This window comes from Melospiza melodia, chromosome Z, assembly GCF_035770615.1.
Source record: "Melospiza melodia melodia isolate bMelMel2 chromosome Z, bMelMel2.pri, whole genome shotgun sequence".
Taxonomy (NCBI): Eukaryota; Metazoa; Chordata; class Aves; order Passeriformes; family Passerellidae; genus Melospiza; species Melospiza melodia.
In genome coordinates, this window is record NC_086226.1 from 7,629,767 (window position 1) to 7,657,147 (window position 27,381).

Genomic DNA, 27,381 nt, shown 5'->3' on the forward strand with positions numbered 1-27,381 from the left:
GTTTGCCTTCTATGTGCATAGACACAGTTTATTTTAAAATAGTGGTCTGCCTGTGTCAGTATAACTTACTGGAGAAAACTGGTAGCAGCACTGCTCCCCGTTCTAGAAAACTCTAAGAATTCTTGAAGTCATGACTTGGGAGGGGTACAATTGGGGATTATAAAGCCATGCGTTACACTAAAAAAGTCAAGAGAGGATGATGGTTTACTGTCTTGCCTAATTTAAGAATGAATGTGCATTAAATGGAACTACCAAGCAAGTCAAAATGAAAGTGGATTTTTTACACAGTATGTAGTTAAAACTGTAGAAATAATTGCCACAGGATGTTGTATCTGCTTCCCTGCAAAAAATATTAGTCTGAAAGAGATTAAACAAGTCGTTAGGATATCCTTCTGTTCAGTTTTTTCACTAAATGTTGCCTACAAACGGAAAAGGTCAAGAAGCAAGCTGTATGGTTCCCTTATTGAATCAAGGCAAGGTAAAACTTGTAGGTAGAGCACTACTGAAAACATCCTGCTTGGTCCCAAGTGTGTGTGTGTGTGTTGCTTGCAGGTCACATTGCTGGTGACTTGACTGGGAGTCATGTAACTGTAGGCTACATGAATGCCAGCAGGGCTCTTACCCTTGAGCATCTGCTAATTTATAATCACATCTACTTTATCACCACTAGAGGCTCCTCCAAGTCATGCTTTGGATTCATTTCTGTGGCAGGAAGCAGCTTATGCTCTAAGTAGCATGCAGATGTCTGAATCTGTCACTGTAACACCTCTTTACAAGCAGTGAATTTCAATAGTTTTTAATATCAAAATACAGCCATTCTCTTGCTACTGTGGCTCAGAATTCAAATAATCTGTTTGAAATAGTTACTGAGTATTAACTACTGATGAACCTTAAAGCATCAGCACCGAGAAGCTTGTGTTACTTGCTGGTAGGTGGAAAAAAGAGTCATAAAAATACTTAATGGTCAGTGAGGGTAAATAATTTTGTTTTAACATGAACATATTTTATCCTAGTGTAGATAAGACTTTAATTACCAGCACAGGTTATTTTATGGTTTGCAGGCCTCATTGTGTAGCTGGGGTAGGTTTACCATGACAGGGCTGTACTTATAAAACACTGATGACTTTTGCTGCAAAATGCTTATTTTACTGCATTGTAATTTGATAGATAAGACACAGTGTACCTGATACACTCTAACAGCCTAACAACATGAAGACTTAAGTTTTCAAGAATTAATCTGATCAGACAGGAAAGAGTATCGTCATGGGATTGTCCAGCATATAAATATGGGTGAATTGTCTGTTCTTGCCAGTCTTAGGATTTGGTAGTCTTGGCTTATTCCATGCACTATCAAGTCCAGTGCTTGCTCAGTATTAGTTTTTTGAAGATGTGTGGGTATCGTTTTTCTCTGGATGGAATAAGAGAACCCAGTTTCCAAACTGTCTGTATGGATGCTGCATTTTCTGAGTGTGGAAGCATGCTGGAGCACTGCACTTGAGCTATCAGACACAGTGTGAGTTCTTATAAGTGGTCTCTGTATCACAGATAATTGCACATGATGATGTTGTTACTGAGAAAGCGGAGGAGCTTTTAGATGAGTCTTTGCAGGAAGGCAACATGCCTTGTTTCTGAGGAGGCTTCAACACATGAAGTTGCTATGAGGCTACTGGCATGCACTTGCAAATGTTTTGGAAGATCATATTTTGTCTGTTTCTCTAGCATTCAGGCAAACATTTAAGACCTTAAAAAGCAGAGCTGAAAAATAAGTTATCCAAGAATCATAAGAAGGTAGATATCCAAAGAGTCTAAGTAGAAAATGATGTCTCACAACAGAAAATTTGTTTGGTCTGGAAGTACTCTTTTTTTTTTTTTTTTTTTTTTTTTCCCTGACATATCACCTGTTCCTACAAATATTTATAAGTGCAGCACCTCTTGCAAGAGCTTTTGCTGTCAGCCTGATATTGCAGTTCATCTTGTTGCTCACCTTAGACTGGCCTGCTTTTTTTCCCCATTGTTGGGTTTGGGGGCTTTTTTTCAGCAGCATTCCAGTTCGTACTAAGAGCAGACTGTAGACCTACCATAGATCTTGTCTTATCTTTGCTCTTATGCCAGTCATGCATGATCTGTCACACAAATTTCTTCTAAAGTTAAGTCAGAAATGACACTTTGAATCAAGAGCAATATCTATGACATGCTTAAATACAGGAAGAAAAATGAAATGAGTTCTAATTCCCCTTCAGATCCTTTCTTTGTACGGGCAGGAAATAGTGCATAATATGAAAGCTACTTTAAGGGTTGCTTTTAGTCCCACAGTTGAACAACTTTCCTTTGACTTTCCTACAAGTTGCATCTTTGTCCAAGTGATAAGATCCCTTTCCTCTAGTCTCATCTTACACCTGTCTCATTAATTTTTTGCCTTGACCTTAATCCTCTTAACCTGTGGTAGGCGTAAGTGGTTCTTCCTGACTGCTACTCTCACCTGGTATACCTTCAAACTTAATAGTTCCAATAATTAAATTAATTTTATTAATTAAATAAATAAATTAATATTAATCCAGTAGTTTCAATTAAATTCAAGCTTGAATTTCAGGGCTGTGTGTTCTTGTACCAAGCTTGTTTGACTGCAGTAGTTCTGCTTTTATAAGTATAAATGATACCTTAAATTATGCTGCACTGCAGATGACTCAACCTGCTTTGCTCCCTTTTGCTGGCTCTTTCAGGAAATTTTTTTCAGCAAATTGAGGTTTCTGGCTTTATCTGGATGTTGTATTAGTAATTGACATGGCAGCTAGTTTGAACATAGGTAGAAATATTAATGCTAGCGTTCACTTCAGTGTTGCACTTTTCTCATGTATATCCATAGTAAAGTAATACTGGTTGTTATGCTGTGACCTCCAAACCCTCTGAAGCACAAGGCAGGGGTGAAAAGAGGTGAAGAATGACAGAATGCTGAATGCCTCTTTAATTTGGCTCCTCACTAGCAAAAAAAGTCCACCCAAAACCTATTACTTTAGAAAGAATAGCCTGTGGAGCAAGGGATGTCTGTGTATCAGCTTATGCATTTATCCAAGCTAAAACTTTGTTTGGTCTGGTTGGAGCAGCCCATAATGATGAAGCTGGCAGGTGCATCATGCAGTAATGTGAAAATTTGCCTTTGTGTATCAGATATAAGCTTCGTGCTAGCAAATACCTTCTGACACAATGCTGGTTCCTGCAGTGATCTGGAGGATGCTGGGCGGGAGCCAGCTGGTGGACACGTATCAGACTTCACTTGTGCAGGATCAGAGACACTTTTCAGGTGGGTGGTACACTGGGTGGGGCTCTGCATAATACAGTTTGTGACTGTAGGGTTATGCATCTACACTAACACATTGCTGATTGGGTCTCCACACTTGGAGATGGTGCTGCTGATTTAGCTGCTTGCTTGGAAGCAGTACAGTCCAGCAGGCTTGCTTGCTGCTGCTCAGTGTGCCTAGATTTACTGCCTGTGCCCAGCTCCGAGCAGGAGAGCTTGTGATCAGTAATGCAGTGGCTGAAAAACAAGTGACAAGGCTGCTGGAGTGCCTAGCTGGCTTCTGCATGGCAGCCAGCATAGATGAGATCTCAGCTGCAGTTCCTGAGTGCTGCCATTCGCCTTCCAGATGCCTGTGTCCCTTATTTAAAGAAAGTCTGCTGGTATGCCAGCTCAAGAAGTCTCATCAGAGAGCTGCTGCCTGCCATGCTGGGAAAGGCAAAGTTGTGTAACACTGCAGCACAGTGCTAGGGTTTACACTTAAAATGCTATAAATATGCCTTTCCCCTTGCTGCTTATGAAAGAGGTGACTGCATCAAGACCTGCCCTGTGTTTTTAGCAGAACATGTGATGGGCTGTCCCTTGAGAAGAGCTTTCCTCTTGCATCCAGCCTGGCTTGCATAGGAAGAGAATCGAGGCAATTAGTCATTCACTGACTCATGAATGGTACTTGTTTAAAGAATTGGCTAAAAATAGTGAAAACAGGCTGAAGGAAAGGGTGTTCTCACACTGAGCTAGCTTGGACATCTCTTCACACAGCAGATACAAATGTTATGGCTTGCTTCACAGAGCATAAAAACAATCTGCTGTGTTTTGGTAAAGATGCAAAGTTGGAATGAATAGGTGAGTTCACAGACACTCTGTCCAGCATTATTGAAAATTGGGATGTGTTTTTACAGTGATTAATCACAGAACCTTGAGAGTTTGGGAGGGATCTTAAAGGGTAATCCAATCCCAACCCCCGTGTTGTGGGCAGGGACGCCTCTCACTAGACCAGGTTGCTCAAAACCTTATCCAGCCTGGCCTTGAATACTTGCGGGGATGGGGCATCTACAGATTTCTGGGCAACTTGTGCCAGTGTCTCGCCACCCTCACAGTAAAGAATCTTCTCCTAATATCCAACCTCAATTTCCCCTCTTTCAGTTTGTGCCCATTACTCTTTGTTCCATCTATAGTTCCTGATGATGAGTCCCTCTCCAGCTTCCATATAGACCACTTCAGATACTGGAGAGTTCCTGTGGGGTTTCCATAGAACCTTCTCTTTGCCAGGCTGAGCAGCCCCAACTTTCTCAGTCTGTCTGCATAGGGGAGCTGCTCCAGTTCTCTCAGCAACTTTGTGGCCTCCTCTGGATTTGCTCAAGCACTTCCATTCTCTGTGCTGGGGTCACCAGAACAGTATGCAGTAATCCAAGTGGGATGTCACAAGAGCGGAGGGGAAAATGACGACCCTTGACCTATTGGCCAATCCATTCTTTGGATTTATCCCTGGCTACATTTGGCTTTCTGGGCTGCAAGTGCTCACTGCCAGCTCGCATTGAGTTACTCATCAACCATCACCCCCAGGGCTTCTCTGCCAGGCTGCTTTCAATCACCCACTTCTCTGTGGGTGTGCCACAATCCAGGTGTGGGACCTCACACTTTGCTGTGTTGAACATTATGAGGTTTGCAGAGTCCAACCTCTCCAGCCTGTCCAGGTCTCTCCAGGTGGCATCCCTTCCTTCCAGAGCATGATTGCACTACAGAGCTTGGTGTCATCAGTGGATTTACTGAGGGTGTCCTCAATCCCTCTGTCAGTCAATCCCAGTGATAAATTACCAGGATAAGTCTGAAGTATATCATGCTGTCTCGCAGTCAGCCTTTTCATAGATGTGCCTGTGTAAATCTGCTTCAAGAAAACATTAATTACTCATCCAGTAAGGTTAAATTCCAAAATGTGACATCGAGCAAAATATTAAAGATGTCATAGTCTAATTCAATTCTTGCTAAAAGAGACAGTCTTTTTGACCCTGAAGCCTGGCAAGGAGAGAGAGGTGCCCAAAATAACAACCCTCTGTGTATGTAATTGGAGGACTTCCACCCATGATGCCAGAGATGCCAGTAATGTACCATGATAGTGTGTATAAACAGTCTCAAATATTCCCACCACTACTCCAGAAAAACTAATTGTTTTTACAAATGGGAAAGATGGAAAATTGCATTATCTGAGGTGGACAGAAACTGTTTCTAGAATAGTTATGCTCGTGTGAGAGCTTTATCTGTTCAGGTACCAGCATGCTGAGTTATATGTACAGTAGGGTATTTCAAGTCCCAGCTTCTACTCTGAAGCAAAGACCTAATGGGAGATGTGTAATTTGGTTTAAACTTTAGATGCGGTGTCCCTAAGTATCTCTGGCTCCTTCAGAAAATACCAGGCTGCGCAGGGAAAATTAAGTTTCACACATTTGGAGTTATTCTTCCTATTTTGTCTAAATGGGGACGTCAGCATGTTTGTACAGATCTAAATAAGAACTGAGTCATCTGTTTCTGCCTGGAAAATAGTCACACAGAGTAGCCTCTCTGCATAGCCCACACACAGTGACCTCAGTCTCAAGCCTGTGTACAGTCTGTGGGCAACCTGAAGGAATCAGATCCAAGAGCACAATCTCTACATAAAGCCTTCAGCCATGGCAGAAACCTCCTAACATATGGCCTGTCACAGTCTCTGATATATTCCATCTTCATCTTTTTGTCTCCTAAAATCAGGACTGATCCTGGAGTAAAGGTTAAATAGAGGGTGGAATCTTGTAATATTTCAGCATGGAAATTCCTGGGAAAATACATAAACCTCAATATGATATCAGCTTTCTGTCATGGGAATCTGAAATTGCTTTGTTTGGCCCCTGTGTCAAAGCTGAGTGAAGCTGTTGAACCTACAGCTAGGCCTGTGAAAGAGGATCAAGTAATTCTGTTTGGTGGTGTTGCTAATGGCCTTCTCAGTGATGGCACAGCAGACAAGAGCAAAAGCTGAGTCAAAATGGGCAAGTTATAGAATTGATACTTTGTTTCAGGATGCCACTGTTTCCAACTCAGTATCTCTTGCTAAATGCTGCATCTCCTTCACTGGTTGAAATGACAGCATTTTCTGTAGCATCATGAAAAGTCAAATTGACAATCAAAGGAGTGGAAATCAACCTGGCAGTTGTTACCTGAGTGTAGGTGGTGCTTGTGTAATCTGGCCCTTTACCTGCTTTGGTTTGGGTTGGATGACTTGCCAACAATTTCGGCTTTATGAACATTGCAGATAATATATTGCAGTTAAATATTAAATAACATCTTACTGTTAAAAGACATTCTGGTAAAAGGAAATCTAGTTTGTACCAGAGGAAGTCTTCCATTGAGAGCAACAGATTTAGTAGTGCCCCAGATAACTAAATTAGGAAATGTGTATGAGATATGATTTAGTGTGAAACAAGAATGGGCTGGTGCCTGTCAAACCAGTCTCTGATTGTGTAAGCTAGCCTTACTTCTTGACTCATCAGTGCTCTGCTGAATTTTGGCTCTATCTTCTTTTTTGTTTAGATGCTTCATGTCCTTCCCATGAGATCTAGTTTATTCTTCACATTCAGATCTTTGTGATTTAAATTCCTTATGAAACAGTGCAGGTAATGTGGGGTATAAGGGCTTTTCTGCTGTTACTATTCATATAGCCACTGCAGCACCAAGGGAGTTTTCAGGACTCACAAGTCTTGAGTGGTCTGGTCACTCCTCTTGGATCAGAGATGTGCTCCTCCTATTCTCTGAAGCACAACAGATGGCAATAAGCACTGATACAGTGTTGCTGGGAAATGAAGCAGTAACTGGGTTTGAAGTACCAGGCTAGCACCCCGCTCCGCCACAAGAAATTGCTTAAGCCATAAGTCACAAATGGAGCTGAAAGAGCTGTGTTGGCCCTACATTTTTACCTCACCAAATAGTTGACAGTGCAGTGGGATGGCTACAATGCTGTTTTACATGTTGTGAGCTGGATGATACTGAGGTGCTTTAAACCTCACTGCTGTGAGAAACTGGCTGCTTGTACTGACTGCTGACCTCCACTGAACATGCTTTCCAGCGCATAGTGTTTAATACTGCATGCACTAATCCAGGCCTAATGTGGAAGAGGAGATTCTGTTAAATGAATTGCATAATGTGTGATGCACCAGCAGCAGGAAAGGGCATTTTGTGGGATTAGATACAACCACTTAACCTGGTGGTGGCCTGTAGTTCCTGTTCATGTTCAGTGTGTGGAGCAGTCAGCAGGAGCACACTGGGGAGCCTGGTTGTGCCCCTTAAGAAGGAAAGTGAGGAGTCCTTGTGTGTCTGCAAGTCTGCCAGGCCAGATGAGTGATCTGTAAGAGACCTTGGTAGTACCTGCACAGAGTCAATAGGAGCTTATCTGTGGGCTGGCTGTAGCAGATAATTACACATAACAGCAAAATAATTTCAAAACTCAAACCACTTCCTTTGTATCTGATCTTAAATACAATTTGCTAAAGGTCCTTGCCCTCACTAATGCAGAGTTTTAGAAAGGCTGGCATCAAGCTTGCAATGTTTTGAAATGGAAGTAATCTCTAAATGGCACTTCCAGGAACACCAAGCAGCTGCAGTTTTTGCTGGCCGTTGTAAAAGCTGCTGGTGTTCTCCATTATCCTCTAATCAGATCCGTTGTGATCCTGGCGGCTTTCCAGGAAATGTGTGTGCTTCCCCCATGGCCTGTCTGCACTGGGTAGGCAGGATGTGTTCAATATTCCTTCCCTTTCTGCCTAAAAATCAGGGGTCTCAGTTTTGTCAGCTTGAAACTGCTGTAAAAAAATCAGTGTCAGACTCCTGAAGTGTCATTTACAGCTAGGCTGGAACAGGGGCTGGGAGGGAATCTTGCCTGTGTTAGTCCCATGGCCTCACTATCGCAGATCCAGACCAGGATGCTTGGCCACCTGGGCGCATGCTGGCTCGTGTTCAGCCATGGTCACCCAGCTCCCCTCGGTCCTTTCCTGCCAGGCAGCTTTCCAGGCCTCTCTGCCCCAAGCCGGGAGTGCTTGGAGTGGTTGTGACACAAGTGTAAGCGTTGAGTCAAGTATGTGGCAGGATCTCAAGAAACAAAGTTGCTGTAATAGTTATTCGTAGTGACAGAATCAGTGAATAATTTTCAGTCACATAAGATCTAGTGAGACTGTGTGTTTTTCTAGCATACATAGCAGATAAAACCTGTGCTTTTATCTTATGCAACTTAAAGAAGATTAACAAACCTGAAATGCAGTCTCTGTTGAAGGTGCAGGGAAGCAGTAAAATAGGAAACAAAGTGACTATGATGGTAGCAATATTCTTAAAATACGTGCTATGGTGTAATTTAGAAGTTGAAGTCTTTGTGATAGCTGTAAATGTTTCTAAAGGGCTGTATCTTCTGTCAGGCTGGACTTTTTAGAAGAGTTTATTATTTTTCTACAGACTATAAGCATGACTAGTTGCAAACTGGGGAAGGGAGGATTGATTGTAACTGGTCTTCATGTTTCTATCTATTGGGTATCTTCAGTGATGTCAAGGAGCCATGGCATGCAGCTGGCTAAAATCAGCGCCAAAATAGGATTATTTCTGTTCTGTTTAAGCTCAGTTTGAGGAGTCAGGCACATGGTGAATACAGTAACTGTTTGGAACTCGCAGGGGGAAACTGAGCTGCATATTTAGTCCTCCTAAATTAGTTTGTGTGGCTGTAACTGAGCTAACAACAAGCTCCCTGAAAACTCTGCCACTCTCTAGTACCTAGCAGCTTGGCTGAGTTTACAGATTTTTTTGCCTTATATCAGTGAAATTGTAGGGGAAAACTATTCTGTGAGCTCTACTTAAAATTAGATTTATTGCTTAATTTGGTCTTTTTTTTTATCATGTTTAGAATCAGGCTTTCAGTGGGGAAAAAAATGACCTCTAATTGTGGCTGTTGCTGCATTTTGCACGAAGTCTTGCAGCTTCTCTTGGAAATTCTTGGCTTGCTTAACCCACACAGAAACTCAAATAGCATTCAGTGAGAGCAGAGTAGGCTTATGTAACTTTCCATGGTTTCTCTTGCAGAAGAGATGAGGTAATTCTCTCAGACCTGTTTGTAATGGCCTGGAAAAGTGTTTGGTTTCACTTTCAAATTCTGGATGATCTCACCATGGGGACTTGACAGTAGTGCTCTTTTTGTTTGGGAAAAATCCCTGCCTGTAATCCAAGGTTTTCTGTTTTGGTGGCTTTTGACTCTGAAATCAGGTTTGTAGAGAAGCCTTATTTGCTTTATGTTCCAATACAGAACCTCAGTGTGCTAAAGAGCTACTGACTAGTTAGAAATAGCTGATCACCATGTAATGTGGCTGCTTTCTCTAAATGTGTGATGTATTACAGGGAAGCTAGGTTCTTGATTGCCTGCACGTGGAAGGAAAGATTTCTCTTATTTCTCCAGTTGGGTTTTCTGTTCCTAGAGCTCAAGATAACCCTTCATGTGATACAACACTGCATTCCATAGTGATAGTTATTGTAGGCAGGTAGTCCTTCTCTAATAAAGAACTGTGTTTGTCAAACAGGATTTAGAAATTCGGAACAGTTTTCCAGGATCTACAGCATCTGCATGAGTCTGCATCACATACAGGGACATACTGGTGACTCAGGCTCAGCTTCTGGAGTAGTCTTGCTGAGACAAACCCCTCAGGGCTAGACAATTTGAAAGCAGAGGGGTTTTACTGGGAGGAATGAGACCTGCACTCCTTGAGCATCTATATGGGCTGTAGGCATAGCAGTGCTGGTAATCTGCTGGCACAATGTTTTTTGTTTTGGTCACCTGGAAGCTGTGGCTGTGTAGAAGACAGATTTTGCTAAGACATCTTGTAGGTAGCTCAACCCTGAGTTTCACTGTCTCTTGCATTTTTAGTCTGTCCTTTTGCTTTTGTTTTGTGTCTTAAATCTCACAAAACTGTGTGTAAGCACAGGAATGGGCTTTCTTGGGAAAACCCCGGAGTCTGGAGGAGTCTGCAGCTACATGATGCAAGCACTTGAGTTGGAGTGAATGTGCCCTGCCTGGGTAGATCTCTGCTCTGCCCACAGTGCAGCATGTTCTGGACCCAGGCGTGTCCTTGCTGCAGCAACGTGGTGACAAGAGCCATTCACTCACTGCTCCTGGAGCAATGGCATTCGTGCAACTGGCCTTAAACTATGGGATTGTTTAAGTGGATTGTAAATCTCTTAGCTGTGTGTGTGCTGTGACAAATTGCTGTGGGGTGAGGACTCAGCGCTGCTGTAACATGCCCACACACAGTCATGAGTAGGCATCTACAGACCATAAGGCCATGTGAACTGGTGAATTTCTTTCATAAAGGTGAATAGAAAAACCTTCTTTTCTTGACTATCTGACACTCTGACCCCATAAAATTTGGGTTGTAGGGCAAAGGTGTGTGCTGGTAAGTGAAACTCTAGCCAGATACTTAACAGTTCTGTAATCTGTTTGTTTTGGTTGTCTGCTTCTGTGTACTATGGAACAAAACTTTCCAAAGTTTCTCTTGTTGAGCAAGGAGCATGGTTACGTACTTAAGTGGAGGAGAGTGACCTGGAATTCTGCTCTTACCATGTTGTCCTAGAGTGACTAGGTTTCCTCCTAAATTTGTCTCAAACTGGGATAAATATGAATCTTGCTTTTGGGATCCCTTGCATTCTCTATTGCAAATGAAGCTGGCTGTGTTCGAAGGATCAGAAGATGCTTCTCTGGAGATCCCTTGCTGGGCTGGCAGTAGGACTTTTTGTTGAGCAGTCCCAAGGAAAGGCTTTGTGCTCCACAGCGCAGCAAACAGCATGCAAGTCCACCTTCCAGAGAGAAATATTTTGGACACTTGATCAGTCCATATTCAGACTGCTGTGAACAGCAGGACAGCAGAGAGATTTTCCAGTGCTAGGATCTCTGCAGCCTTCCCATAACTGACTTGACTCAGAGTTGTGCCCCACAGATGGTTGTTGACCACTGCAAGCTGTTTGCTGTCATTGCCCATCAATATTCCTCAAGGTGCACTGATTTATTAAACAGACACTGATGATGTTGAGACTTCAGAAATGCCTGTGGAGGCAAAACATGTAGTATTAGAAACACAGGTGGATGGACCAGCTTAACTTTCAAAGAAAGACAAAATAACTAAGGCAAGTTATGTAACAATTTTTTTTCATCACGGGAAGAGTAATTTTAAATATTTGTACAGGCAAATATAAAACAGGTCTATTCAGCTTAGTAAACATTTTTTAGTCTGCTTTTGAACTCAGAAAGAGAGCAGTGCTCTCTCAAGTTAAAACTTTTCCAGTTTGTTTTACCCTGTTTAACAACAGCTGTTGAATATGCTGCTTGAATTAGGACGTGGTAAATGCATTTTGGCTTGTCTTCTGAGCATTACTAGCCCAGATGTTTTGATTTTTCTTGTTCAGTTAGTGTTTTGCTCATAAGAAATCGCATAGTGTTACACTGTGGGGGGCCACTTGGGCACTGGTTTATTGAATGAGCAATTTAGTAGCCTTAATGAATTTTTTCCCCCCCAATCTTTTCACTGTAGTTATTGGTTGTTGGTCTTTTTTGTTCTGTTTCATAACTAAAAAATTCTGCTTTTTTTCAGGCTCACATTAAATTTCCTATTGACTATCCATATTCACCACCTACCTTCAGATTCCTGACCAAAATGTGGCACCCCAACATTTATGAGGTAAGGTGTTTTTTAAAAAACATTGTATTCTGGGGTGTGTGAGAGAGCTTTGTGCTTCCTTAAACTCAGTATGTGTATGGGTTACTTTCAGAGGGTAGCCAAGGCTGTGGGCTGTCAGCAATTGGATCACAATAGAACAACACAGCAGGTCCAGGAGAGGAATGATTCCATATAGAGGCAATTGGTTCAATATCACCCAATTCCATAGAGCTGTATTGGAAGGCTGAAAGCCTGTTTTGGTTCAAAAGTTGACCTTTAGTGGAGGTCAGCCAAATCCTAGCTGAAGAACTTTTGGGTGTCCTAGAAGAATGTCAGCCTGGTGAGAAGCACTGCCTCTCTTGTTTTGGGAGCTACAGGATTTCACAATGTTCCTTTTGCTGCAGGTCTCTCACCTTATCACAGGTTTTCTTATGAGAGGTTTTGCAGACTTCCTTTGAACCCACCTGAAAACTGGAATGTCATTCTCTTCAATCCCATGAACAAATAAAGCCCTCAGTTGATGTCTTGGGCTTGCAAAGTCCTTTTCTGATAAGTTCTTGCTGCCAAATGCCCAGCTTGGAATGGGTGTGCTTCAAATGGTGAGAAGTGCAGTGATGGCTTAGTAATAAATGTCTAGAAACCTTGCCAAACTTCAGTGCAGAACAGAATACTAAGCCACTTTAATTATTAACTGATCCAGGGAATTGCCCTAAGTCCAGGGACATCCTCACATCAGTTATCTGACAGTTTTGTGATGTAGGTTTTGTACTTGGCACAGGATCTTTCCTGTAGCCAAGAATGATGTTTTTCTTTAAGGCTCTATTTCAGTTACAGGGAATTTTGATCTATAAATAAAGACAATTTTGAAATCTTCAGATAATTGCAGACACATACTGTGGGTATTGATTCTGAATCTGGAAATCCTCATGCAGGAAGTGAGTGGCAAATGGCTACCAAAATAAAATGTACAAAAGCAAGCCTTGGAAAGGACCTCTCCCTGTCCTGGTGAGAAAGATGAAAAATTGACTAGAAACGACTGATGGCAGCAGGAGGAACTAACCCAAAACTTGATGTGTGTATTTTGGGTTTGCTCTTCAAATACACAAGCTCTCAGCTTTGTGCTTTGTGTTTATAAGAGTATTTCTTGAAGCTGAGGGAATCTGAAGCAGCTTGCAGGCTGTTTTGGAAACATTTAAGCAACGAAGATGAGGCACTGGGGTAACTTCAAATGAAACTGAAACTATCTCAGCAAAGTGTTTGATGTTTGAGGGTTTTCAGGAGGAGGGGGACAAAAATCCCCTCTTAGTGCAAGGAAGATGAAAGAAAGTAGCACTTTACAGAATCTGCTGGTAGGACCAGATGGAGAGTCTGGGGCTGACATTCCAGTTCTGAGCAATGAGACTTGAGCAATGTGTGTTTTTTTCATCTCTGGTTTACTTGGGTCATCTAATTGAACTTTGGTAAAACTGCATTCACTTGCTCTTTATTTTTATGACATAACCATTCTCAGTCCTGATAGAAATGGAGGATATACCTCAATGGCAGACAAATACCCCATTCTCCTTGTTTGTGTTTTTCAAAAATGTATGTAGGGAGAGGCTTGGCCCCTGACTGTCCTCATCTCTAGAACTTTGTGCTGACCTCATCAGGCCCCATTAAACCTTTACCTCTCCACATTCTTAATGTAAGTGCAGTTCCCAAACATGTAACACTGATTGTGGCAAGACAAAAACTTCTCACATCGTTGCTTCCCTCTATCTTCATTTTGCCAAGTATCTGCTTGTCCCCATGCTGCTGACCTGATTGCTTCAGGAACTTTTCCCAAGTGCTGAGATGCTTCCTCTGGCCACTAGCATTGCATTCTTCCAGGAAAAGGTTAAAGGAAAAACTAATGGAAATTATTAGTGATAACAGAGTAGACTGAGCATAATCTAATATTAATAAAGTTAACTTCAGCTTGGAGTGATACTATAAAAGTTCAAGATTTCACAAGCCTGTTGGGGCACTAAAAAGGAAACTGCCTCCTTAAAGCGAACTGTTCCAGCAATGTAAGTATGTGCTTTGGAATTCAGCAGCTCCGGGTGCTGCCTTGCTGTGTTCTTGACTAAAACCTGCTTCAAAGTGACAAAGGCCTGCTAGATTAGCATACCTGGCATGAATAGTGCACTACTGAAATCTGGATACAGATCACAACCCCCCAGGTGAGCTGCTGCTATCTGTAGCTGTGATCACTGGCCTGGGCTCAAAGGCACAGATGCTGTTGCTGTGAGCAGCCCTGCTCTGTGCTCAGAGCTGTGTTGGAAGGATGTGAGACCAGGTGTGTGGGCAGCTTCCAGCCTGGAGTCCTCAATAGAGCTGGTCCCGTCATCAGTCTGTGCCCTGGACTGGGGGAAAAAGGAGCAGCATGGGTGCTGCCCCACAGCTGGCTGCAAAGCCCACGGGGCCTGGAGAGGCCAATGTCTGCTGGCCAGCCCCAGCCTCGTCTGCTCCTTCACCCCATCCTGCAGTAGGGCACTGGTGGGTCCCTGGAGTCTGCCTCAGTGGAGGATATCAGCTGGGGTGGATACTGCTCCAGCCCTCCTACAAAGCAGTTGTGTCAGAGTGCTGTTGCTGATGGAGAATTGGGTTGACAGATTTCCTAAATAGGAATTATAGAGCTTTAAATCTATATTCAGGCCATAAGAGTGGTGAGTAGAACACATATTGAGAATTATGTGGTTGTATGGCTTCCATATGCTGCCAGAATATTCTTCCTTTTGCATGCTGGAAGGGATTTTCAGTGAAACCTTCAGAAAGCATCTCCTGCTTTTTCATCTGGTACTTTGAACAGATGTGTCCTAGGGGAGCTGTGTAAGCCTGCCCCACACCATCTGTTCAAGGTCCTTGTGTCCTGGGAGATGTAATGTTTTCATACCTGAGCTAGTAGATGGTGATTAAACCCCTCAATTCAAAAATTTCCTGTAGCTAGCTCAAGCTACCAGTGGGAGCACAAATTTTCTTTAACCGTACTTGAGGTCTCCTGTGATTAAACCTTATGTCACTGTGGCAGTAGTTCTTGCTATCTGGAAACCAATCTAGTTTTGTGTTACATTATTACTATTTTTGCATACTTCAGTACGTTCTTTAAACTGCTTGATTTTTGTATTGGGGGTTTTTGCCAGTTTGCAGGCTAGCCCTTGGGTATAAAGTAGATCCAGGAAGAATTCAGAACCATTTTCAGCCCTTGTTGGTTTTTGCTGGCACTTGGATATTCATATCAACAAGGTTAAACTGATCAGAAGACAGTCTGAATGGTGGATTTGAGTTATCAGGCCTCAGCCTCCAGCCAAGCTATTCTCAGTGCTTTTTTCTGTCTTGCAGAATGGAGATGTATGTATTTCAATTCTTCACCCACCTGTAGATGACCCACAAAGTGGAGAGCTACCATCAGAGAGGTGGAACCCTACCCAAAATGTCAGGTAACTGTGAATATGTTGTGCAGTGGTGACCTCAAAGGCCTGCCATCTCCACAAGACCTAAGGGCTATGGTGGGAGGGGTTTGGGAGGGAATTTAAGGTTTTGTGGGGCTTAGGGCTTGAATCAAGTGGGAACCAGACATACCAGTCTGTCTGAACATACTGGGCTGACAGTGCAGAGCCTTCTGTCCTATTCACAGGGTTTCATACTCCAAAGGCAAGTTATCTCAAATGTTGAAGCCTGTCTCATCACTGTTATCTTCTTCAAAGTACCACTAGTGGAAAAGTGTGTGTAATAGGTTCCTGGTGCACACCAAACTGTCTATTACTCCCTTTTCCCTGCAGGACAGGAGAAACAAAAATAACACAGAAAAGAAAACAACTTCCATGTTTGAGATAAGGCAGTTTAATAAAGCAATAACAAAAGCTTGTGCACATAAGCAAAGGGGGGAAAAACAAATCTCAACTCACCATTGGTGAGCAACATTCAGCCACTTCCCAGGAAGCAGGGCTTCAGTGCCTGTAGCAGTTGCTCCGGAAGGCAAACACTGTGATATAACAAATACCCCCATTCCTCCTCTCTCACTTAGCTTTCACGTCTGAGCTGATGTTATATGGTATGGAATGTCCCTTTGGTCAGTTTGGACCAGCTGGCCTGGTTATGTCCCATCTTAGGATTTTGCCACTCTCAGCCCCTTGATGGGTGAGTGGGGAATGTTGGAGACAGCACTGATGCTGTGCCAGCACTGCTCAGCAGTAGCCAAAACAATTGTGTGTTATCATACCTGTCTAACTATGAATGGAAAGCACTGGGAGCTGCTAAGGGAAAATGAGCTACAGCTCAGCAAACTCAATACAATCTCCACTCTTAATTCCATACCATTTGTTTGATCCTACATAATGTATTTATCTTCCAACTGTTCCACTGTATTCCTTTCCCATTACTGGAATCCCTTTTACCCACACATATACCCCAAACTGCATCCTTGAACGATATCTGTACCAAATGTACATTTTCACCTGCCTGTCCTTTCACAGATGGATATTATTCTCCTGTTTCATGGCTTCCTCCACCCCTCCAGATCCATGACTTGTGCTCTACCCCATCAGGATGGGTGGTCAGGACAGGAGAAGCAGCACACTTGATCATTGGTCACCAGCCTGGCTCACATCATCATCACATTCTCCTTGCTCCTCACAAAATTCATTCTTTGTCAGGTCATGTTGTTCCTGTTCCTTTACTTCCTGTGACACAAAACTGGCACAGTTTGTTTTCCCCCAAGGTTAAATTTCCTTGAGGTACACACTGGGTCTCCCCATCCTTCCACGTTACCTGCCAAGTACACCCAGGTCCTTGGGTAAAGACAATCCCACCAATGTGTTTGCCTTTTCCCATGGGAGGAGAATCCACACTGACTTCCCCAGCCACTTTCCTGTGTGTAGTGCAGGAACCTTATCTCCTCCCACAGTGTTTGTGGGCTCAGTTTGGGCAGGATCAGTGCAGTTAGCAGATCCCCTAGCATTTACCAGCCAAGTGGCTTCTTTTGCATCCCAGTGCTTCCATGTCCCATTACCTAAAATTCTTAACAGTCTTCAGCATTTCTGAGTCTTTCCAGAGGTGTGTGGGTGGTAAGGGATGTGATATATTCTCTCAATGTTTCCTTGCTTTGGAGTTTATGAGATTATTTTTAAAATTAGTCCCATAGCCTGATTCAGTTCTCTCTGGGGTACCATGTCACCGCAAAATGTATCTCTCAAGAGCTGAGATTGTGTTCCAGGCAGTGGCATGGTTTACTGGGTACATTTCCAGCTAGTTGTTGCCTCTGTTGTAGCAAGTGTGTAACTCTTGCCTTGGCATGTGTGTGGCCCAGTGTAATCTATTTGCCAGGCCTCACCACACTGGAAAACCAGCCACCGTCCTCTATTCCAGGGATATTTCACTCACTTGATGGCAGCACATTTCGCATTTGTGGATAACCTGTGTGATGGCCTCTGTGGTCAGCTCCATCCCTCAACCATGAGCCCATCTGTGTGTTGCACCCCTTCCTAGATATCCTGAAGTGGCCTGGGGCTAGAAATAGCTCACCCTTTTGCTCCCAGCCTTAGTCTCCCTGAGCTATTCCAATCTTCACAGCCTTCACTACCTGCTTGTTGTTCTGATGTTCTTCTGCAGCAGATAAGTACCAGGAGGCATCGCTCACCAAACACCATCACAGACAAAATAGTCTAGAATTAGAGATATTAATTAAATTTGTTACCAACAAAATCAGAGCAGGATAATGAGAAGAAAAATAAGACCTTAAAAACACCTCCCTCCACCTCTCCCTTCTTCCCAGCTCTGCCCTGTACCACAGCAGGGTATGGGGGTAGTGGAATGGGGGTTACTGACAGTCACATTGGGGTTACACACATCACACATTGTTTCTCCTGCTGCTGAGGATGAGGAGCATTCCCCTGCTGCACCATGGGGTCCCTCCCACAGTGTGCCAGTTCTGCATTCACTCTGCCAGCATGAGTCCACCCCATGGGCAGCAGTCTTCCCCAAAATGCTGCAGCGTGGCTCACACTTCCATTGGATGCAGTCCTTCAAGGACCAGCTGCTCCAGTGAGAGCTACTCTCTCCATGGATCTCCCACAGGATCACAGCCTCCTTTGGGCACCCCCTGCTCCAGCCTGGGCTCCCCCAGGGCTGCAGGTGGATCTCTGCTCCCCCGTGCCCTCCCTGGGCTGCAGGGGCACGGCTGCCTCAGCCTGGGCTGCTCCAGGGGCTGCAGGGCAATCTGAGCTCCCGAGCCTGGAGCAGCTCCTGCCCCTCCTGGGCTGCCCTGCCAGCCTGCAGGGATGCTCCTCTCACGTGTTCTCACTCCATTCTTCTCTGGACACAATTAAAACTTTTTTCTTATTAAGTATGTTATCATAGAGACATTACCACTCTTTCCAGTTGGCCAGCCTTGACCAGTGGAGCATCTGTCCTTGGAGCTGCCAGGCTCTGCCAGACATAGAGGAGGTTTCTGGCAGCTTCTCACAGAAGCCACCCTTGTAGCACCTTGACTACCAAAACTTGGCCCTGCACACCCAATACAGGATGTTTTTGAGTATTCTGACCAGTAGAAGCAACTTTGCAGAGTTCTGGCTGTTGTTTGCATTCCATTGTTTGTCTCCTGTCCTCCTGAGTGGTGTTGGGAGCAGCTGGTGGTTTTCTTCCTGACAAAAATACAAAGGATCACTAAGGCCAAGAGACATTCAAGGCCTAACCTGTCCATGCTTTTGAAACTGTTTCAAAATGTCTTCATTCTCATTACAAGACACTGTCAAATAAAGAATCAACTAGGTTACAAGCCTTAACTCAAAGTTAGGAAACAGCTTTGGGCATTAATTACATAAATCACAAATATTTTGGGTATTTCATTATATTCAACCCTAGAGACTGACATGGAACTTATCATTGTGCTTGTTCTCTAATTTCTGCTGTCCCTCACCACAGTTGCAGTTTTTGGCGCTAATGCTCTTGAATCATCTTGGGCTTAGGGGTGACAGGTCAAAACATTCCTCAGCAAATGCAAATAAAACTGGTCCTTCACTTGCAGCCTGCTGCCACCATCACCAGTTGGGCAGAGTGCCAGCAGAAGCACATCCTGCTGGGGTCCCATCTGGCTTGGGAAAGCTCCAAAGTGTGAGACAGGAGGCACAGGGGCCAAAGATGTGGGAGGGAACTGCTCTTCTGCTGCTGAATTCTGTAAATCCTGCCAAGTGTTGACTGTTTCCCCACAGATGAGCAGGGTTGAAGTGTCTGAAGGGGGAAATTCATTCTTCAGCTGTGAGAGTTCACCTGTGCTTCTGAGGGTGTCAAGCACGCTCATTTATTTTTTTAAACACAATCAGTATGAGCTTTCCCATCACTGGGAACAAGGTGATGCAGGCATAAGTAAATGCAGCAAAACCCAGCAAGATGTGAAGGAATGCAGCTCTGATGTGTTTGGCAGAGAATCCTGCTTCCTGTGTCCCATGGAGCTGAGTGAGTGGTAGAAGGCCAGGGGTTGAGGCTCTCTGATTGTTTTGATTGTCCTTCTCCACATCTCCCCGGCATCCCCTGCCCTTGAGCTGCACAGGCCAGGACTCTGCACAGTATTCAAGGTACTGGCACACCTGTATCTCCTGCAGAGAGGTGAGGTACTGTCTGCCTGTTGCTTTGTTTCTTGAGGATTCCCATTTGTCTTGGCTTTTGTTGCTGCCTGAGATCTGGGCAGATTCCACTTGATCCAGTAACATGACTGTCAGTGCAGCCTAGGCCAGAACTTTTGACTTTATACCAGAAGGCAAAAATGCACTTGGACCAGTCTATACCTACCTCTTGAGGTGGCTCTGAGAGGCCTACAATGTGGATAGCAGCTGGAATTTTAAAAAAAAAAATTCCTTTTCTAACAAGGAATGTAATATGATGTGCTGGTTGGGAGCACCAGCCAATCTACATCATGTCTCTTTGGGAAGAAATTGATCTGTCTGAGCCTTCTTATGTTGATACAGGAAGAAAAACAAGAACAGGTCTGTTTCTATGAGCCTCTGCTGGCTGCTCTACCATGCTACAGCTGCCTTGTCTGAGGGGAGACAGATCCCTGACAATATCCCAGAGACTCAGCCCATGCAGTTTGCATCTGCTGCTGAGGTTTTCAGTCCCACATGGCTGAACTTTTTTAGTGGTGTTAGTCCTGTCAGATCCCCCATGCTGGGATGCCTTTCTGTTACTGTCCCCTCTTCAAGGCAAGCAGATTTAAGTTGGACGACATTGTCCAGCTCTTAAAGGTATCAGCAGTGATGGAGCTGGTCTGATGTGCTGAATGGGAAGGAACAGCTCAGAAAATCAACTGTACAATGGTACAGTTGATCAAACTACTGTGTTCACTTCTAATACAGGTGTCTTGGTGTATTTAAGTACTTTAACAGTAACTTCGGTGTCTGGACACCACAGTGAAAATTGGCTTTTCCTCACTGTTGATGGAAGTGTCGTAGAGCAGATGGTAAATCCAGATATTAATTCCCGTCCTTGGCCTTCCCTAGACTTCGTTTGCTTTGCAGACAGCTGCTGCATGATGCTGGAGCTGACATGCTGGCCTGTTTGCAGAGAATCAAGGGCTCTTAAATGAATTCTTGAGATGAAGTAGAAAATGATCTCTTATGCCCATCATTCCAACCCAATGAGACAGTTTCTTCCAGAGCTGCTGTTCTCTTTTCATACAAAATTATATAATTTAGAAAATGAATTGTGTAAGACTCTCTTGATGGCTGTGCTGAACAGTCTGTTCAGATACAAGTGTTTATTTTCAAAACCTTTCAAGGTACTCAGTATCCAAATGACCAAGCATTTCCTGGAATTGTACCCAGATATATGATCTGGTAGATGTGCTCTGAACATGCCCCTGAATCAGTGCAAACATGACTGTGGCTCCCAGTCCCCTTTAATCAAGGTCTGCAAAGTGGCTGTTGGGTAATGCTGTGTTTCAAGAGCTGTTCCCTGTCCCTTGTTTGTCCCTTCCACTTGAAAGGGAAGCTGTTGCTGGCAGGACCACTGGGAGGGGTGATGCTGTCATGATGGCTGGATATGGGTGTTGGTGCGGGTTGAGGCACAGTGTGAGCAGCAAAGGCTGCAACTCTCAAGTGCAGGGTTCTAGGAACTGCAGGAGAAAGCTCTGGACAAGAGGATGGTGTTTGCAGCTGGTAAATGCCAGCAGAGCAGGGCCCCTGACTGAAAATCCCAGAGGACTGACTGTCTGTCTGTCTGTCTGCCTGCCTGCCTGCCCACCTGCCTGCCAGGGGTTACAAGGCTGGCTCGTGTTGGCTCTGCTGAATCCCACTGGGCCCTGGCACCTTGCCTGGGCATCGAAAAACATCCACACTGTCCTCCCCTTGCTGTGCTTGAGAGCTGCTGCTGCAGCCTGAGTGAGGGGAGAGTCCTGCCTCAGCTTCCTGACCACCTGGCAGGGCAGGGGAAAAGTAGTGCAGCCTTTTCTGCCGGCCTTGGGTCATTGCAGCCCTTCTCCCTTTGCAGGGCAGGCAAACAGCCTGGCCTGGCTTCCTGCTGGAGGCTGCAAGCCACCAGGAACAGCTCACAGAGCAGATTTCCAGCCCCACCCCATCTGTGGGTAGTGCAGACCAGCTGAATTCTGGTCTGATGGTGGCTTTCTGTGCTGCCCTGTCCCAAGCACAGACACGATGTGCTGTAGTCAGATGAGGTTTGTGTTGTATCACCTTCCCTACACCGATGTCCAGGGCCTGAGGTTCATGAGTACCTGGTTGTCACTTAAAAACACTGTCCTCAGCTTAAGAGGACAAGATGACTTCAAACAAGTTTATGATGCAGCACCTAAAGAAGTTGTGGATATCCAGAACCCATGAATGCGTTAGCTCTGACTCTGCTGTTGTGGTTACCTCTTTCAGGACTATCTTACTGAGTGTAATCTCTTTGCTTAATGAGCCCAACACATTCTCCCCAGCCAATGTGGATGCGTCAGTCATGTTCAGGAAATGGAGGGACAGTAAAGGAAAAGACAAGGAGTATGCCGAAATCATAAGGTAAGCTTTGCCAGTTGTGATGCTGGGCTACCAGCATTCTGCTTTGAATCCTGTCAAACAGGCTGCTTCCAGAATTTGCTGAAACCAGCTTCTCACAGCAGAATGTAATTTGGAAATTAATTTCAGTGTCTTATTCAAAGTCCATGCTTCAGGTCCCTCCAGAATTTTCAGCACACAGAAGCAGTGCAAACTTCTGGGGCAGGAGGACTGGGCTAATTTGTCTTCAAATTTTTCTTTTTTCAGACTAATCTGTCATGATGCTCTGCAAAACCTATTGGCTACTAATAAATCCCAGTCTAAGTCCCTGCTTATCTTTAAGCCCTGCATTGCTTGGGATGTGATGCAAACTGACTGCATCCTACTAATTTCTGTGCTTAATGCATGCACGAATCATAATCTTGTCCCTCCAATTCAAAGGAGCCTCAGCAGGATTTGTCAATGGCTTGCAGAGCTGGGTTGGATTAGCTGGAACCAGTGCTCAGTCCTGCCCTTGGAGAAGTCCATGGTTCATCAGGAGCTGCAGGGGGATGATGTGAGCGTGGGCCAGGGCTGCTGTGGAGGGACAGCCCAGCCTGGAGCAGGAGTGGTGGCGCGAGGCCACATCTGCATTGTCTGTGCCAGCTGGGCAGGCAGGATGTGGCCCTGGGTGGGGCCAGCGGGGCTCTGCCTGTGCAGGGAATTCTCCACTCCCTGGGCTCCAGCGGGGCTGGGTGCACTCCACGCAGGGAATGGCAGACTGAGGGCCCTGGGTGGGCGAGGGGGCAGGCTGCCATCTGCTCCTCCTGCTGGGATGCAGCAGCCAGGCCTGGCTTGGGGTCATGGAAAACACTTGGCTCCTGTGAGCCCCAGGCTGTGCTCTGGGGTGTGCCATGAGCCCCAGCTGCTCTGCCCCTCCAGTGGGAGCTGAGAGCTGCCAAAGGCTTGTGGGAATTGCAGTTTTGAGCATGCTGTGGGAGAGCGGTCAGCGGCAGAGTCAATAAATCACCCTAGGAAATCCCTGACCATCCCTGCAGTAGTGAATGGAATTTGCTTTGGCCTCTGGCAGGTCTCTAGTGCAGAGCCTGTGGAATAGCTGATTTCATGAGAGGGTGTGTGCTGCAAACCCCCTTGGCATGCTCCCAGGCCTGAGGCTGCAGGAGCCAAATCTGTTTCCAGTGCTGTTTGTGGTGCGTCCTGCCAACCTCAGCTCCCTTCCCAGCTGCCGGGAGGGCGGGGCAGGGCCTGGAGAGCAGGCTGGGAGCTGAGCCCCGGCACCCGGCCCTGCTCACATTCCTGTGTGTCCTTCTCCCGCAGGAAACAGGTTTTGGCTACCAAAGCTGAGGCAGAGAAGGATGGCGTGAAGGTCCCCACTACACTGGCAGAGTACTGCATCAAAACTAAAGTGCCTTCCAATGACAACAGTTCAGATTTGCTTTACGACGACTTGTACGACGATGACATTGACGATGAAGACGAGGAGGAGGAGGATGCCGACTGTTACGATGATGATGATTCTGGCAACGAGGAGTCGTGACCTGCTCCCTCTATGCCCCTGTACTGCCCTGCCGACTCAGGCCAGAAGGGAGCAGCGGTAACCTAGCAGCAGTCCAGCAAAAAAGTGGGGGGGAGGGGTGTCAAAAAAAAAAAACAAAAAAAAAACAACAAAACAAAAAAAAAAAAAACCCAACACAAAACTTTGTCTCCTGCTGTCTCCTGTTGTATGGATCTGTTCGCTCCTTTTTTATGGACCTCTTAGAGACCCTCCACAGAATGTCTGAATTCTTGCATTCTTAACCCTTTCATCACTGTATTACAATTTCTTTTTAAAAAAGAAACTCCCCTTTTCACTTCTCTACGAAATGCTCACAGCAAAACAGGTTTGCTCGTGTTTAGATTCTTGAATTAAATACAGTCTTGCATTGAGATGTTTAATGTATTTAAAGCTGGAACAAACCCATTGGAAGCCGGGTTTTTTGGGAGCTCAAAGTGCTGCATTTACTGGGAAGAAAAAAAAATCCCCACGAAGCAAATTGCCAAGGTTTAGCTGCTCCATTTACAATAATAGCGTGTGTACATTCGTTTAGCCTTGTGGTGGTGGCTTTTCCTTTATAAGGTGTGGGGCGGAGAGTGTTAAAGCTACTGTGTGTTGAGCTTGATGGGATGTCACTGAAAGGTACAGTATTCCTTTTCACCCTGCTAAGTTAGGAAATAGCTGGCCCCTGGAGCCCCAGAGGGCACAATCAGCTTTGGCTCTGGAAAAGGCTTGTGATATGAACTTAAAATAAACACTTAACACTTCACATCTGTACAACTGAGCCCTGGGTTGCTATTTTTTTTTTTTAATTTTTTTTCCTTTTTTTTTTCCCAGGCTAAGATAGGGTTGAAAAAGTTCAGTTTAGCCATTCTGCTGAGATCTGCTGCCAGCTGCCCCTCTCTGGAGGGAGGAGAGCAGATGTGCATCCTGCTGCCCAGAGGGCCACCATTCGTGCTGGATTTATTTTTGGCAGTGGGACAGAGCAGCAGCCTCCTGCCCGTGCTGGCTGCAGCCCCTGCTCCCTGCGGCCCCAGCCCTGGGCATCTGCAGCTGCCTCCCATCACCTGTGTGGGTCACCTGCGGGCAGGGGCTGCTCCGTGCAGCCCAGTAAAAACACCTGACATGCACTTGCTTAGACGTAGGTTTGTCTGCACTGAAAAGGTAATCAACTATAGGGGAGATAAAAAGGTTTATGATTTCAAAAAAGACAATCCAGGTGATACAGTGTGAGATAGATCCTAGCTCTCTGATGATGTCTGGAATTCTGCCCACATTTCATAGGCATTGACTTCCATTCTAATTCTCTGCCTAAACATGGGAGCTGAAGTTATTGGGGTTTCGACTGCACTCAGAAAAGCTCCTAAAAGAGGGGAATTCTGTTTGTCCTCCCCCAGCACTTGTATTTTTATGTAGGCAAATTCTTTACTGTGGTTTTTCAGCAGAATGGTAAGAGGTAGCATTGACTAGATTTTTTTCATTTTACTTTAAGAGAAGTACTTAGCATGCATTTCCCAGAGGAATTCAGAGGAGAGCCCGCGGGGCCGGCGGAGTTGGGAGCTGTCCGTGTGTCCGTGTGTCCGTGTGTCCGTGCCGCGGGGCAGCGCTGGGCTCCCTGCGCAGCCAGCCCCAGGGCAGAGCGGGCCAGCCGCGGGTTCTGACGGGCTCTCCGCAGCTGATGCTCCGTGCTCAGCCTCCCGCATGTTTTTGAGAGCCCTCGGCAGAGCTTAGGGCGCTCCATCGTGGGCAGGGGGATCCTGCATGCTCCTGCCCCAGACCCCTCTTCCTCAGACGCTCGGCTCCCCCGTGCAGCGAGCTCGAGTCGGGCTGCGGTGCCCGAGTTCCGTCCCGCAGGATCCCCGCATCGGCGGCCGGGCCTGGCGGCCCCGGGAGCAGCTCGGAGGTGCTGGCCCTGCTTGGGCGGGACCCTGGGTCCCCACAGGTACAGAGGCATCGCCCTGGCCAGAGCCCGCGCCTCCCCGCCGTGTGTCTCAGGGCTTTCCATGGTACGTCTCCAGCTGCGGTCCCTCGGGGGTGCCTCGGTGGGAGCAGCCTTGTTCGGGATCCGCGCCCGGGGCAAGGCTGAGCAAAAGCTCCGGGGGCGCTGCCCGGACGGGGAGGAGAGGAAGGCCCTGGGGGCTCCGCATGAAGCGAGCGAGGCAGATCTGCTCCCAAAGTGTTGCTGGGCTGGGGCTTGCAGGGGCCGTCCCTGCCCGGCGGTGCATCCCTCTGCCCGAGCGGCGATTGATTCCTTGTGCCCGGCGCTGCCTCGGCCGCCCGCCCTCCTGCTTGCATGTTACCTGGGAAGGCAGCTGCACCCTCCTGAGCTGTCAGCCTTCTTCCAGCAAGGACTTACCCAGCCCCAGCTGCTTTTTGGAGCCTGCAGCGGGGCTCCCCTGCGTTTAGTGACAGTGTGGGGCACCCCCAGCTTCAGAGCAGCCCTGCGAGGGCCGCGCCAGGGCTGGCAAATGGGCCCCGATGCTCCCGGGTGCGGGGCTGGACTCGGGGCCCGCCAGGGCAGGGACACCAAGCTCCAACTTGCAGGCGGCTGTGGGGGGTGAGGGAGCAGAGTGCGGCAACACTGTCTTTGCTGGTGGCTTGGTTGGAAATGAGGATACTGCATCTTTCAGGATTTCCCTTGTACTTTTGACCGTCTTCACTGTATACTCTCCAGTGACTTGTATTTCCAAGCTTGGTGTTGTAAGATGCATTATTATGACTCTTCTGTTATCCTTTTTTAATGACAAAAAAAGCAACCTCTTTTGAGAGCTCCGACATTAACCAGACTAATTTCTCTTCCCCACTGTCCTGTGCAGTGTCATTGCTTGTTGACTTGCTGGTTTCCTTTTTTTGAAATACAACTGAAGTATGAGGGGATTTTTTTGAAACTATTTAAGAGATTGCAGAAAAATGTTTACCTGCTCTGTGTATTCTGGGTTTTTCTTAACCCCTTTTCTCCTGTTTCAGTCAATATTAGCGTTTACATTTGCAGCTACATGTCCCTTCAAATGCAGTTTTCAACCATTCTGAAACCAGCAGGGTACACTAGGTTTCTTAGTAGTTTTCTTAGCTGAACTCCCAGATATTTTCCTTTTTTTCTTCAGTATAATTTACCAGAAAGAATTAACTGATGCATTTTTGTGTTGTCTTCTCCTTCAGTAGTTATATTTTGTCTTTTCTGCACATCTGTCTACTAATAAAAATGTGAAATGAAAATATCTCCATGCTGTTACTTTCATGTTTGAACTCGTTGCATTGCATGGGTTCCTCAAAGCTTTGAATAACAGCTGTTCACGAGCTTATTGCTCCTCTGGCATCAATGGACATATTTATACACCAATATCTTTAAGTTTATTGCAAAATAATGCTGCAGTTTGACAGCTGCCTGCACCTAAGACTAAAGAACAAACTGATTTAGAGGACTTTGGCAAAAGGCCAGACCTTTGCTGTTATAATTTAGTCTCCCTAAGCAGGAAGGGGCAGACCAGTGAGAAGGTGGTCTGTGGATTTATGTGACCGGAGCAGGGATGCAGGATTTGGGCCAGAGCTCCCGGTGCCCTGGCAGGGCAGGAGCACGGACCTCCTGAAAGGGTTGGAGGGGGTGGGAGAGGAGTTTGACCGCGGGGCCAGGGAGCAGCTTTGGCAGAGAAATTGAGGTCACGGCTGTCAGCCCTGCCAGGTGCCAGCCCTGCCGGTCCCACGCTGTTCCCTGCAGGCTCAGGAGGGGAGCAGGGTGTTTGCAGTGCCCGGCTGCTGCAGTCGAGCTAAAATTAGTGGGACAAGTGTCAGGGAGTTGCATTGGCTGCACTTCGTATCGATGGCAGCACAGCAACTGCTGAGTCAAATGTGGCTGGAGCC

At 45.8% G+C, this 27,381-nt stretch overlaps 1 protein-coding gene across 1 annotated transcript in view; it reads left to right on the forward strand.

Annotated features, from left to right (window-relative positions):
- Positions 1–24,303, forward strand: part of LOC134432594 (ubiquitin-conjugating enzyme E2 R2) — a 51,653-nt gene extending 27,350 nt beyond the window's left edge. Inside the window, exons 2-5 of the mRNA XM_063181463.1 lie at positions 11,926–12,012; positions 15,352–15,449; positions 21,879–22,013; positions 23,307–24,303. Coding sequence (XP_063037533.1) covers positions 11,926–12,012; positions 15,352–15,449; positions 21,879–22,013; positions 23,307–23,526 — 540 coding nt within the window. The 3' untranslated portion in view covers positions 23,527–24,303. The remainder of the gene's footprint in view (positions 1–11,925; positions 12,013–15,351; positions 15,450–21,878; positions 22,014–23,306) is intronic.
- The last annotated feature ends 3,078 nt before the right edge of the window (positions 24,304–27,381 follow it).